Source organism: Mus caroli, chromosome 2, assembly GCF_900094665.2.
Source record: "Mus caroli chromosome 2, CAROLI_EIJ_v1.1, whole genome shotgun sequence".
Classification (NCBI taxonomy): Eukaryota; Metazoa; Chordata; class Mammalia; order Rodentia; family Muridae; genus Mus; species Mus caroli.
In genome coordinates, this window is record NC_034571.1 from 149,715,036 (window position 1) to 149,730,356 (window position 15,321).

Here is a 15,321-nt window from a genome sequence, read left to right on the forward strand (position 1 = left end):
TTATTTCAAAGCTTTTGGATGTTGTGGACCTGGCTGCTTTTTTATTTCCTTGCTGGGGTTTGAATGTAGTGTTTCCTTGGCTTTGTCTCTGCCTCAGATTCTTTCCTCTGCCGGGTGGGGGGTAGGTCACGTAAGTTGTTTTGTTCATCTGCTTGTTTATTGTTTATTTATTTGTTCCTTATTTATCTGCTGTGTGTTTGGTTCATTAGAGGTTTTTGTTTTCAACATTTCTGGATTTTCCACCTTAAGATTTCAGTTTTGTTACTGAATTTTCCTTCCAGATTGCTGCCTTTTTAAGCCATATTACTTATCTTCTCATTCCTTTTGCCGACTTTTTCCTGAATGTTACCGACTTTCTTCATCAAGACTGGGATTAAACCTGTTTGTTTGTATCCTCTTTGGTTATTTTGTTAGTAAATTAAACTTTGTGAAATCAGCACTGTGCCAATTTTAGGAACTTTTAATTCAATAATTGAAGAGATATCATTTGGAGGGGTCATTTTGCCTTGCTTCTGTGTGCATGTGCTTGTGTGTGTGTATGAGTGAGTATGTGTAAACGTGTGTGTGTGTTTCCATGGTGCTGATTTTATTTCTGTTGGTTTAGATATCTCTTCTGGTTTTATTTGAGAAGTTTTATTGAGAGGCTTACATTTGAGGACTCAATCCTGAGTGCCACTCAGAAGAGAGAAGGCAGACTGTTACAGCAGCAACATAGTCAAACCATGCGAGATAGGAAGTCAAGCCTGCTAGTATGTCACCACAGGGAAGGGGAAAGTAAGGATGAATAAATGAAAGGAGAAGGAAGAGGGTGGAGGAGAATGGTTTGAAAGGGAAGAGTGAGAAATTAGGAAAGGGGTTGGAACATGGCTCAGTACTCAAGAGCACTGGCTGCTCTCACAGAGAAGAACCTCAGTTTGGTTCCCAGCACCCAGGGGATCCAATGTCCCGATCTATCCTGCTTGGGCACATGGTACACACAATACAGGCAATTGCACATACATGTGAACATTAAAAAGGCAAGTTGTAAACAGATACAGAGACCCACAGCCAAACACTGGACAGAGTTCTGGGACTCTGAAGAGTTGAGGGAAGGATTGAAGGCCCGAAGGGGTAAGGTTTCAAAGCCTCATGCCATTCTCAGTGTGTCTTTGTCTGTGTCCTTGTGGATTGAGATGTGAACTTGCAACTGTTCCTGCTGCTGCCCATGCCTGTGGACTCTCACTCCCTGGAACCATGGGTCCAGTCACACCACCTTCTTTTATAAGTTGCCTTGGTGGTGCTGTCTTAATCATGGCAGTAGAAAAGCAACCCCCTATAAGTAAAATTGTCGTGCGGCTACATGTGTAGGAGAGATGGAGGGAAGGGGAAGGCTTGGGAGTGAAACCGGGGTGTGGGGAAAGGGAGAGAAGAACGATCAGGAGGAGAAGAATTATTCAGTAATCAAAGATGAACATGTGAAGGGGATAAGAAGATCTTAAAATATGGTAAAGTAAAAAGCTGCTCCAAGAGTAACCAGGAAAGGATGAGGAGCACAGGGCTGAGGGAGAAGGCGACCTGGCATTGGCAGCGTCTTCCTGGACACTCTGTACAGATCCTGCTGGCATCGCACGTGGGCAACAGTCGGTTGGACTTTGGGTGCTTGTCTTCCTGGTGGCTTATGCTGATGTTGAACCAATACAGCCCAAATGTCTGATGTTCCTCAGAACTGTCTTCTTTCACCCTGTTTCCCTTCTCTGGGTGACCACACCTCTCTCACATCTCCTGGAGTAGCTAATTTCTTGTATGTTGAAAGACCCACAACGTGAGGACTCCCCCACGTAATGACTCAGGAGAGGCGACACCCCAAATCACTCACGAGAAACAGTCTTGCTGCAAGCTGCAAGAGGACTTTTAATTCAAGAGCGCTCTCGAGCCCACGTTCATACACCACCCAGGGGTAAAGGACCATGGCGCCCTGAGTAGCTGGGTAAGGGGGTATTTAAAGGAAGAAACCACAACTCAAGGAAGTGGGGAGGGCATTGTTGGAAAATACCAAAGATACCAGTTAAGAGTCACAAGGAAGCTGGGAGGCAGAGGCAGGCGGATTTCTGAGTTCGAGGCCAGTCTGGTCTACAATGTGAGTTCCAGGACTGCCAGGGCTATACAGAGAAACCCTGTCTCAAAAAACCAAAAAACCAAACCAAAACAAAACAAAGAGTCACAAGGAAGTACAAAGTCATAAGAGTCACAAGGAATACCTGGTAATTAATTGTTCGGGTTATCTCTCAAGACAGTTTTTAAGAGCCCCTAACAATAGCACATTCTTTGAATGAACACTCTTTGAACCCAGGAAGCGGGTGGGTGGAGGAATGTCGCTGTTTTATGATTAGCATACCTTGGAGCATTGAGTCACAGAGGTCACATTCCCAAGCCTGGGCCTAAAGGCCTAGAATTTTGCTTTTATATTTTTTCAATGTGTGGGAACGAGGGGTGTCTCTCAAGGCACTGAGAATATTGGAAGCAGCCATAGCCTTGAGATATGCCCAAGCAGAGGAAGTCTTCCTGCTTTCAAGACCTCCAAAATATTGCTGCAGGGATGCAGCTCTGTGTAGCCTGCAGGAGCTTCAGGGTTCAGGCTGCAGGCAGTAACTGGCAGCTCTGTGGCGCCACCTGTTGAGCTGTGTCTCAGGGGTCTTAGCTGGTGAGTACTGTTCCTGGCAAGCAAGGGTGGGCTACCGTTCCCTGTGCACTCCACTGTCCGAGCCAAGCTTTCTGTAGACTGCTCTTTTGGCTTGTCCGTCTGGCCCTCCTGCTCTCTACACACTCCCAAAGCTCCTGGAGGGCTGTGGCAAATTAATTTCAGGCTGATACATGTGGTTGTGCTTTTGTTCCCCAGCTTCCAGGGCAGCACAGTTCAAACAGTAGGTTCTCTTTCAAGATGCCAGGTCCCTGCCCGTGCACACCGACAAAATTCACTGCCGACCTGTCTGCCAGAGCGCTCACTGTCTCACTAACCTGGAAACTGGTTTGAAGCTCATGAGTTCTGTGTGCTTCTCCTAAAGATAGTGGGTTTGTTAGTGTCTCCCCCACAGAGCCACCCGGCTTACCTTAAGGTCTTCTACTGCCCCCCATTCTGGAAGCTGGTAGTTGGAGCTGAGTTGAGCTGGAGCCTCTTTAGTGCATTGCCTGTCCTCTTCTCCAGCTTTGCAGGGATCCTGCCTCCTCTTTTTCTCTCTTTGCAGTAGGTTCTGTTGTTTCCTTCTGCTGACCGGTCTCTTGAATCAGGTCATTGGAGGGGGACTGCTATTCTGCCATCTTACCTTCGGTTTTGATGTTACGTATTTCCTCTCATTGTGGACAGTAGACTGCCCAGGAGTTACCGTGGCCTCTGTACTTTTATTGATTGGTTGATTGGGAATGGCTGGGGGCTCTATATTTTGAGGTAACTTTCCTGCAGGTTTTGAAGAATTCTTGGCACCTATTTTTTTACCTTGAAAAGACAGGCAGATGTCGTTGGTATGGTGGTATAGCATAGCAGCCTTCCAAAAATACAAGTTAGTAGATGGCCACAATTCACTGATATTTTTCAAGTTTTAATTCTTGTGAATTTGCAAAAGCAAATTATATATGCACTTATATATTCCCTAAAAGTACGTGTGGCCTGCTGGCTTCTCTCTTGCTGGTTCAGCACTAAGTTTACATGAGACTTTTTGGAAAGTGGTCTGTTTAGTCGTCCCCACAGCCTTTGGTGGGTGGAATTTTCTGTCTCTGATTGCTTTGATCTCTAATTATGAATTTTGGCTTATGGTAGTTGCAGTGGAAGAGACTATGAGCCTTTTCAGTTGTGCCTTGAGCAAATTTGCAAGGGAGCCCTGATGTTAACTTTGGCAGGTTTCATGCCTGCAAATATTGATTGAGCCAGAAGTCCTCACTGTAAAATGTCACCAGCGAATGTGCAGTCGGTGCAGGCAGGGGGAACTCATTACCGCAGCTCGTCTGCAGCTTCTGGGTCAGGCCTCTCACTACCATCTGGTAAGAAGGAATGTTTGAAAACTACCTTTTATTCCGACAAAAGGTAATCAGGAGAGGTTAACAGCCAATGATTTCTGAGCAGTTCAGATTGGTTAGACCGATCTGTCCCCAAGCTCGGGCTTCGACATTCCAAATGTCTAATTATCTCACGGGGTATTAGAACATTTTAAAATGATGAAATCCCAAAGTCATGGTAGGAGGAATTTAATTATGTGTATGCTCCCCTCTCTCCTCTGTGCCGCACACCCCCGCTTTCCTATTGGAAGCGTTTACTCTGAGGAAGAAAAAGCAGCAGGAGAGGAAGAGGCAAATGGGATCACTGTCTTCAAATAAAGTTGATGGTTAAAGCCCGAATGTGAGTCAGGCTAGGCTTGTCCTTCAAGGGCAAGGACCAGGGAAGGCAACTGATTGTAGGGCCACTGAGTTTTCCTCGGTGTGGTAAACTGAAGGAAAGATCCAAAGATGGGGAGTGACACTTGTGGTCAACAGAGGTGTCCAGAGAGTCCCAGCCCATATCTGCCCAGAAACGTTTTCTAAGAGAAATCAGACTTCAAGTAGATAACCATTGTGTGACATGGAAGATGTCTGAGCCCACAGACTCACTCTAGTGAGAGCCCTGGCAAGGGGAGGTCAGACATTTGCTGTCCAGTGGCTACAGAGTCAACTAGTGCTCAAAACAAACCAAAGGGGAAAAAACATCAGGAAGAGAGGTTGTCATTGACTCTCGCTTATTGTATCCTTCCTCTTCCTCTGTCACAGCTGCCAAAATACAAGTGGGGAAGGTTACCTGGTAAATATTTTTGATAATCAAAAGTACCCCCCCTTTTTTATTTTTGTTATTTTCCTCCAAGTGATAGTGGGGATTGAATTCTGCCACTGAGCTACACGTCTTGCCCAGGAACCCACATTTTAAAGCCTCCTTCTACCTTGCTGATTTTGAATCAAGTGTCACAAAGATGGGGAACTCTGTGGGTCACACCATACCCTATGAGTAGATAGATGCTTGGAAATGTCTATGAAGGGGGTTATTAACCTCCATTTAGAGTTAAGTTACCCTCTCAGATTCAAGTAGAGGGAGCAGGGTTTGAGTTTAGAAAAGCCTGACTCCAAACCCATTCTTCATTTAGGATAGCATTGTTGAAACAGAGCTGATCACTGGCTCTGGCCATCAGAAGCCTTTGTTGATGTCTGCTAGCTACATACATCTCTCCTCTCTTATCGTGGGGGGCAGTCCATGTTCTTATATAATAGGAGCTTGGCCTACTGACCTGTGGTGTCCTCAACATTCTCTTCTCTGTCTTCCAATTAGTCTTGGGTGAGAATGGAAAAGGAAATGAGCCTTGCACTCTTGCTCACCATAGACAAGTTGGGTTAGAATTTCTAGTTAAGACATTTCTGTCTTACACTTCATACTTCTGAGTTCTTCCTAGCATTTAATACTTGAGCAACAGCATATCAGACCTCACTGGATAGACCCTTTTCTGAGGTTATCTGAGCTTCTTGTTGCCAGGTGAAGAATTTGTGGTTTATTTCAAGGTCATGAAGGGCTTCTATTGATGTTTTCTAGTTCCCATATGGAATTGGGTGAGTTTTTTTCCCTCTGTCATTGTGAAAGTGCCTTTCATGAATTATCTCCTGAGCCAGGTAACTTGGAAGGCTGCACTATCTTTAGACACATGAACATGCATTTTTACTGTTGTATCCCAGTGCACATGTGCTGTGCATTAATAATTGCACTGTACCTTTTCATAATTTATCATAATGATACCATTATTGCTTACTATAGAAGTTCTTTCCCCACCCCCCACCCCTAAGTCTAATTGAGGTCGAGACAGACCATAAATGTGATAATACAGATTGCACGCCCAGAGGAAATGGAGTGGGTTTCATAGTGGAGTTTTAATTTAGGCTTCGTTCTGGTGATGTAGCCTCTTCCTATGGTACATTACTTTGAGTCCAATATAACTGCATGTTCCCACAGCCCCTCATTATAGCTGCAGCTTCTCACTGCTTTTTAATTAAAAAAAAATAGAGAGGGGGAAATGAAACCTAAAGCCTAGGTTGGATATCGTCTGGGTACACAGGGAGTACTGCAGGCGGTTTGCTTACTTAATTCTTTAACTCTTTCAAAGCTTCTGTGGTGATGTCTTGATTTCACTTTCCAGGGGTGGGGTGGGGGAGGGTGGAGAAGTGCATGCTTGTGTGCTTACACACACACACACACACACACACACACACACAGAGAGAGAGAGAGAGAGAGAGAGAGAGAGAGAGAGAGAGATATTACTGAAAGCCTGAGGCATATTTGTGATCTTGAGGCCTCCATGAGCTTTGAGAACAGCGAGTCCTTTCTTGTGTCTTCCAGAGGCCCCCTGACCGTGTGTTGGGTGTTGGCAAGAGCTCCACCTTCTATGTGACTGACCGGGGAAGTAAGGAGGCCAGAGAAGCACTTCAGGGCTCATACTCTGTCTGGATCAGGAGAAGTTAAGATTTAATCATTTCTCTTGTCCTGTGGGCAGCTGAAGCAGAGAAATGACTTTATTAAGAGCAGTCGCTTTTGTCATTCCTTCATCTTGAGGGATGCCAAATACCTACCGTTCAGGGACCAGAGCAGATTAGTCTCCAGAGGTGACTTGTAAGAATGGCTTAAGCCTCTTGAGATTGGCTGTGTGAGACACAAGGAGAGTGTTCGTGGCCTGAGCCACTGACCTCTGGCAGACTCTGGTGTTATGTTCTCTCTTTTGGATCAACAGTTCTTTGATTCCCCACAGTGAAATCAGTCTGACAGCTCTGAGTTTCTCCCATGCACGTGCGCGCGCGCGTGTGTAATCAGTTGCTCTCCCAAGGCTACATATCAAGGAGTCTACTTCTAGGTGAGGGTATAGACTTTGCTTCATGATTGTTGTAGGTTTCCAGAGCTTTCTAAGAGCCCCTGCTCCATTCATTGTGCTGAAGTAGGTTCTGCTGAGGCCTCATCAGGAACAGTATGATGGTGGCCCTGCACGTGTGGTGGGGCTGGGCTGATTGAGCTGAGTGTGAGTGTAAATGTGAGCTATATGCCAATAGCTTAGTATTAAAAGAAAAAGTAAGCTGGCATTAAAAAAATACTGACTACATATTAAATTGCTATTTTAGGTATGTTGTACTAAATAAAATATCTACTGGAATTAAATTTTACCTGTTTCTTTTTACTTTAAAAAATGTAGCTATTAACAAAACGTATGCCAATGGCTTACCCTCTGTTTGATTAGTCTATCATTCTGGTGAAGTGATAACAAGGCGGTGTCTGTCTTGGATGTGGTCATCTGTCCTGTCCTCATAGAGCCTCAGCCACTGCTGGCACTTAGTAAGTACTTGTGAAGGAGCCAGCCTAGTTCATAGCTCTACACTGGAATCTCAGGGATGAGTGGAAGCTCTGGTGAGGGTGTTGGCTCTTGAAAAGAGACAACTGGAGGCCTAGAAGAGAAGTGAAGAGCAAAATTTTTGCCTCTGAGTAAAAATTTGAGGAAAAAACAAAACAAAACAAAAGAACAAACCATCTCAGGGCCTCCCTTGCTCAGCTTGCCCACCTATAGGAGAAGGAGATACCATGGCTGCGCTGGTAAAGGTCCCAGGGCCAGACTCTACTGTGCCAGGCCAGTTCCAAGAGGAACTGATGCTGTGTGTGTGATGTTGAAAGAGACCAGTCAGAAAACTTCCAGAAGCTGATTCACACTTGGCCCTACCTCTCCCCATGACCCAGTTTAAGCAGCATCCAACTGGAAACCTGGGAGTGCTACTGGGCCACCTCATTACAGGGTTTCACGCCTTAGAAGTCTTATACTAAGTTTGTTGTTGTCGTGGCTGTTAATGACTTAACAAATACCACTTTAATTTAACCAAGATCTTACATGGCTTATATCTGTGGGTACATTTAAGTCCCTCAGAACTGTGTCAAGGAGAGTTATGTAATCAAGGTGGATGGGCACCTTCTCCAGTGTGTCTCTGCAAGTGTTTATTGAGAGATTGCTGGCACCCCTGGCATTCTGTTCCCTGCTTATACAATGGAACTCTTAACTGCTTCTGGTTCCCAGGGGTGTGGTGGATTAAAGTCCTGCCCAAGGAATGTGCTATTTCAGTGAACTATTAGAAGTAACGATGAAGCTCCTCTCCTGGCCTTTAAAGAAGTGGGCTCCAAGGGACAAGACCACTGTTGTTTCTAGTCTGCCCTTAACAGTGGCGGCACTTAGCTTCCTCCTGTTAACTGTGGCTCTGCCACCTTTTCTCTCCATCCTGCAGTCTCCTCTGTGTGGAGAACTCTGGAGCTCATGCCTCGACTTGGCTGCTGCAGCCAGCTCTCAGTAATCAGAATCGCAGCAGGGCGGGCTTGCTCTATGAGCCTGAAAGATGCGAGTTCCCAGGAGGCTGAAGTTCTTACCTGCTGGGGAGCTACAGATTTCTGTTTGAAGCCTGGCTCCTCAAGGATGAAGCTGCCTCCCTTCCCTTCCCACATGAGAACATCCACCTCTTTTTCTTGAAGTCCTTAGCTACTGGCCTGCGCTCCTCCAACCCACCACCTTCCCACCCCATACCTTTAAGGGCAGAGCAGTAATGATAATAGTAGGTTTTTATTCTTAAAGGAATTGAGTGTGTCCCAGAGAGACTCAGAAGAGAGTGAAAAATAGCAGGTGGTACCCTACAAACAGAATTGTCTAATTGGACTTTCCTAAGCACCATCGTCTGCTCAGCCTCACTGAAGCACCTGGTGTGTAGACCCGCCAGCATTCACTTGGACAGAGAATGACTTTGCACCCCTGGCGTGGTGCAATTCTGTAGCAGTCACAAGGCAAGATGTGTGATGTGCGTGATGGGAGTTTGTCTGTTATTACCAGACACCTTAGCAGGGTGTCGGTGAGCACTGCATTTTCTTCTGTTTGGTAGTAACAGCCCTCATTGCACTATCAAGCTATCAGTGTGAGCAGTTGTCATTGGAGAAGGAAAAGTTCATACAAGCCCATCTCAAGTGCTAGGGAAGACAGAATCACATGGATTGCTTCAGAGTGGTAATTTTCTTTGGTACTGTTGTAGTTTAGAGTGCTTTCCCTTTAAAAGCAGCTTTTTAAAGTTCTCAGAGAAACGGGTTGTAATCCTCATTTGCGATTAGAAAGCTAAGGCTTAGGGAGGCAGAACATCTGCCCAGAGTTGTTCCAGTGGCAAGCTGAGCTGAGAGGTGAGATGAGGCTGCCTGGTGTCCTGGTGTCCGCCATGGTGCTTCTCCTCAGCATGAGCTCCAGAGTTCTCCACACAGAGGAGACTGCAGGATGGAGAGAAAAGGTGGTAGAGCCACAGTTAACAGGAGGAAGCTAAGTGCCGCCACTGTCAAGGGCAGACTAGAAACAACAGTGGTCTTGTCCCTTGGAGCCCACTTCTTTAAAGGTACCTGCTTTATTCTAATGTTGTAGGAAGCAGCAGTAAGAAGGCCTCTGCACCTTGTGTCTGTAAGGAACTACTGGGAACTACTGGGGCCCTACTGCAAAGGAACAGCAGGGCCCCAGGGGTCCACAGAGGAACCCGGAAGTTCTAGTTCCATGAGGCTGAAGACTTGCCACCTTCCTTTCACAGTTCTTTACTTCTGGAAAATTTTTATGTTTGAAAGTGTTTGGAGCCTGGAGAGAAAGGATGCTTAGAGGTTGTGAGCATGCACTGCTTGCTTGTGGACAGTCCACACCACAGCAGGCAGCTCACAACTGCCTTCAACTCCAGCTTCAAAGGCTCTGACTCTGTTCTCCAACCCAGAGGGCACTGGCGCTTGTGTGCACCAACATACATTCAAACACATAATTAAACAACTGATGACATATCAAGTGTACGTGCCTGTGTGTTGTATACAGGGGTGCGTGTGCATGCAGGCCAGGGAGGGCTCTGTTCTGTCACTTTTCTTAGTTCTGAGTCAGAGTCTTTCATTGAACCTGGTGCGTGGCTGTCAGGCAGGCAGCACAGCAAGCCCTTGTCTCTGCTGGGGTTATAGGTGCTTGTGCAGCAATGCCCAGCCATTGTCATCTATATGCTGGGACCTGAACCCAGATCTTCAGCACTGAACCATCTCTGCAGCAGGGTTGTTTGTTTGTTTTTAATTGACAACTCTGTGTTTATAGGGCACAATGTGTTCTGACATATGTTTACATTATAGAATGATTTAACCTGGTAAATTAACAGATCCATCAGTGAGTACTTCTTGTGGGGAAAATTTAAAATATTTTTCCCAATTTTGAAGTATGCAGGGCATTAGTATATACTGTATGCCATTCTGCGCACTAGATGACTGAAGTTAGTTCTTCCAGCCGTTCCTAACTACCCTTTTAGTCGCTGCTGCTGAGTTCTTTTCTAGAAGTGAGATCGTGTGGTGTTTGACTCGGCATGTGTATCCTCCAGCTTGAGCAGTTGTGGTATGTGCACACAGAGACATTGCTAGCGGCAGCCTTTCTTCTCCTGGCGAGCATCTCTTTCATCTGCTCATGGGCACCTTGCCTCTGTCTCATAGCTCTGGTGAACAGTATCACATTGAATGTGTCAGTGCAAGAACTTCTCTGGCACACTGGCTTCACTTCCTTTGGAGACTGCTGCAGCATAGGGTGGCAGTCTTGGTTTTGGTTTTCTGAGGAGCCTCCATCCTGTCTTCCATACTGGCCATGTGAACTCCCATGCCTGCCAGCAGGGCACTCACTGGCTTTCCTCTTCTCCACAGCCCCTCAGCTGTTCTAACAGATGATGGCCCATGGTTGCATTCTGTTTCCTGATTAATAACACAAAAACTTTCCCTCTCTCCTTTGTCTCTTAGCCATTACTGTGTGTTCTCTGGAGGAGTGGCCAACCTTGCCTGGCCTCTGGCCATCTGTTCTCCTGTGTAGTAGAATTCAGGGTTCAGTAGACTTCGAAGGTATCTATGTACCATTATCCTACTTGAACTGAGGAAATGTGAAAAAGACATTGACCTAAGATTTGTGCTGAGGATTGGAGGTTGGGGATTGTATCTATCTCGAAAGGAAAGTGTGTGTAACTCCACATCCCCATTTCAGGGCCACTTTGCCGCTATATACTCTGGGAATCTTGTGAAGTGGTGCAACCTCATTTTTTTAAAAAAGCTCATTGTTAATGGTATGTTCGCAAAAGCATTAAGGGTCTGAAACTTGATGGAACTGGCCTCGTGGTTTTGTGGGAAAGGTGAAACCCTAGACACTTTGCTATCGGGGTCCTTGGATGCCTTTAGAATGCTGGATGCCTGTGCTTTAACATCCTACATTTCTTTCCTTTTTCTCAGCCCAACAGGGGCACAAAACGACCCCGGGATGATGAGGAAGAAGAACTGAAGACACGTCGCAAGCAAACTGGTCCTCGAGAACGCGGCCGCTATCGCGAGGAGGAGGCCACAGCAGCCGAAGACACAGATGATGACAAGAAAAGGCTGCTGCAGATTATTGACAGGGATGGCGAGGAAGAAGAGGAGGAGGTAGTAAGCCAGAGCTGGGCAGGAGCCCGCAGAGTGGCCCTGACATACCACATGCAGCATAGCTGGGGACAGAGTGCTACCCGAGCCTCCCAGTCTCTTCTGTAAAGTGGGGCTAAGAAAATCTGCTTCAGAGCACTGAGGCAGAGGATGGGTTGGATAGTTGAATCTGGAAAAGAATTTGCACAGGATAAGGACCATCACAGGAGCACAGAGGAAAGATGGCTGGTGTTGACAGGAGAAAGCAGAGAGCTTCCTGACCAACCGTTCTGAGGACATGTAGAAGACCCATCTGCCTGCCTGCCTGCCTCCCTCCCCTCCCCTCCCTCCCTCCCTTTATCTTTTTCTTTTCTTGGGGGGGGGGGGTTTCTCTGTGTAGCTTTGTCTGTCCTGGAACTTGCTCTAGAACAAGGTAGCCTCTAACTGAGATCCGCCTGCCTCTGCCTTCAGAGAGCTGGGATTAAAGGCATATACCACCATCACCCAGTAACCCATCATTTAAAAAAATATAGTCTGTAGTCCAAAAGAAATGCCAAATCTTGTCAATATCACATTGCTGTAGAAATTTTTAATCCCAATCCAGGGCTTCAACCCCACTTTTGATCATTTCATTCCTGGATAAAAGGCACACATTTTATTATTTACAATAAGCCTTAATCAGCACAATAGCTGGGCAGGTATCTGCTCTCTCTATTAGATTCTACTTTCCTATCACTGGCCCTGAGTTACTACTTACTATGTTTTGTCTGGGCTGCTCTTAACTCCAGTTGGCCAGTCCTCAGGGCCTTCTTACTCCTTTCTTTGCCCTCTTCTCTCTCCCTCATGGTTTTCTCTGACCCCTGACTGGGAATACCAAGCACTGCTTATCTCAATTCTGCCCAGCTATAGGCTGTAGGCATCTTTATTTACCAACCTGAAATAACTTGGGGGCAAGGTCCCATAGTCACTTGGGTCTACATTCGTTCAGATTCTCTAGTTTCTGGGAACCAGGTCTTGGGTCCTGCACTTAGCATTATAATACATAGCAACAAACCAAACCTCAATAACACAAGGTAGTAGGGCTTTTAAGAATGAAGTGCAGAGTGCTATTAGATTAGGTATTGGGTCTTGCTGAAGCATGGTGGCTAATGCCTGTAGTCTTAGCATGCAGAAGTTGAGGTCAGAGGATCACTTGAGCTCAAGAATTCAAGACCAGCCCCAGCAATGTAGCAAGACCTTTCTCAGAAAAACAGAACCAACAGTCACACCGGTTGAAGGAAGACAGTACCTTTGGGCTGTTGTCCTCAGTCTTGCCCCCATGCTGCACTTGGCGCTGCCACACAGCAGTGCATCTTTCTGAGTAATCTTCCTTGGTGCCTCATGTGCTATAGTTCTTCCCACTTACAAGTCCAGGCGTTTTTCTCCTCCAAGAAGTCTGTCCCATCTCTGAGGTGGCCCTGAGGCCATTTTCAACCTAACTTCTCACTTGATTCTGTATATTGTCTTCATAGCATGACTCATAGTTTCAAATATGTATTTATCTTCAGCTTGCTTTCCTTCCCTCAGCCTCCCATGAACATAGCCAGCCTCTATTTTGTTCACAGCTATATTTCTGGCATGTGGAGCAACACCCAGCTCTTTCTAGCCCCTGATAAATATTTATTGAGTGAGTAAATGAATGGAGCAGAGAGATGCAGAGGCAAAATATCAGTGATTAAAACAAAATGACCTTACCTTGTGTCTTTTTAAATCCTTAAGTGTTAACTTATATGTTGTCGCACTCTGGCATTTTGTTCAATATGAATTATGGAAATGGATTCTTACGAGCCAGCTGTTTTCCAGTTCCCTCAAAGCCATGATGCTAAGTTTGGCTTTTAAAAATGAGGGAGAAGCATGAATCTGAGAGAAAGAAACAACTTGATTTGTATTCCAAACAGGTCTTTTTTCTATGTTAAGACACTAGTCCCGCCGGGCGTGGTGGCGCACGCCTTTAATCCCAGCACTCGGGAGGCAGAGGCAGGCAGATTTCTGAGTTCGAGGCCAGCCTGGTCTACAAAGTGAGCTCCAGGACAGCCAGGACTACACAGAGAAACCCTGTCTCAAAAAACCAAAAAAAAAAAGACACTAGTTCCCTCTTTCCGGGGGTCTGCACCATTGCTATCTAGGGTTCTGTCCCTTAAACATAATGACATTTTGAGGAGTCAGTGGCAAGCACCAGGAGTTCTGAATTGTCTCTCCGAGGGCAGCGGGCCCACAGGGCTTACACAGTGTGTGTAGCTGACCTGACGCTCCCTTCCTCCCGCTGGCTCCTGCTCAGTCTGTTCACCCTGTAGCAGCAGTTAATTGGAAGGTAGGCTCTTGTGTGGATGATTTGGGGGGACTGGTGCAGTAGCTGTCATGGGTAAGTCTCCTAGCCCAGGAGACAGAAATATAATGGGAGAAAGGCCTTTCTTTAAAGGGGCAGCGACAAAGAGATCACTTTGTAAAAATGACACACAGAAGGCTAAAAGTCCAGGACTTATTTTCTTACTGGTACCAAAGTCCCATTTGATGGAAAACAAGTGGTGCTTGCCCCTGTGGTCACGTGGGTTTGTAAAATATTATTGTCCTTTTTGTGCTACATCACTAGCATCCATCTTTCTGAAATCTCCCGCTACTGTTCTGACGTTGAGCTATTGGAGATACTGCTGAGGCCGATGACTAAGAATGATAATTTGGTTCCCTGGTGTTGGAGAGGAATTAGAGGAGGGAAGACCAAGCCCTGGAGAGGTGGAGATGCTAGAAATTCTACCAGAACTGCACGCACATGAACATAGTTCCCTCAAAGTAGTCAAGATGTTAGGGAAAGAGAAGCAGTGGCTGTGAGGGGGCTGGAAAGTGAGGAGAAGCTCGAAAGTGGTCGGCCGGCCACGCCGTGTCTAGTGCTATTAAGAACAACAACATTACTCATTACTGGAGTTCACCGAACAGTTTTATGTACACAGTTTATTCAGGTCCTCTATGTGACCTTGAAAGATCCAGCCTACATTCTCCTCACACTTCCTCCCTCCTTCCCTCTATTCAGATCTTTTGTGAGGACCTGCTGTGAGCCAGGTCCTGAAGAATCAGCAGTGACCGAGGATGTGAGGATGCGTGGGGGTCTGCAGGAGTCAAGTCAGCCCTGGGTTTTTTCTTTCAGTTTTAAACTTTTTGTTATTTTATTTGTGCAGGTGTTTTGCCTATAGTACAGGTACATGTATGGTGCTCTCAGAGACCAGAAAAGGGCATTGGGTCCCTGGAACTGGAGTTGCAGACAGTTGTGAGCTGTTGTGTGGAAGCTGGGAATCAAACGTGGCTCCTCTGGAATAGGAGCCAGTGAGTGTAACTGCCCAGCCATTTCTCCAGCTAACTGTTGAAGCTGAAGCAGTTGGTGGGGACCAGTTCCTTCCAGACTTTCCTTTTGTAGGCCATGTGAAGGATTTGGGATGCCAAGTGGATGCAGTTAGGAAAATTTAATGAGGAGGCTTGAGCTAGACTTGCTAGGGCTTTAAGGAATTTATTAGTTAAGTTTTGTTGCTCTGTGCTTAGTGTAGAGGGAATCTAGGCTCTGAGTCTCAACCAAGGCAGACACTGACTCTGGCTTTCACCATGTTGGGGAAGCCCTGTTGACCTGTAGAATTAGGGAGAGGTGAGAGCCCAGCAGAGTGCTACAGATCCTGGAGTCACTAGAAGTAAGAAATGTATCATGTTCAAAATGAATGTATAGGCTTCTCCCACTTAAAACCCAATATAGGAAGAACATTGAGATTTCATAATAAAATAATAGCTAGCATTTCTGAGTCCTTACAGAATTATAGGATGATTCAGGG

The 15,321-nt window shown here is 46.0% G+C and overlaps 1 protein-coding gene across 1 annotated transcript in view; it reads left to right on the forward strand.

Moving 5' to 3' along the window:
• The window catches only part of Ctnnbl1 (catenin beta like 1), a 158,905-nt gene that overhangs the window by 25,134 nt on the left and 118,450 nt on the right, over positions 1–15,321 (forward strand). The window contains exon 2 of the mRNA XM_021154657.2: positions 11,309–11,497. Within this exon, the coding sequence (XP_021010316.1) occupies positions 11,309–11,497 (189 nt within the window). The remainder of the gene's footprint in view (positions 1–11,308; positions 11,498–15,321) is intronic.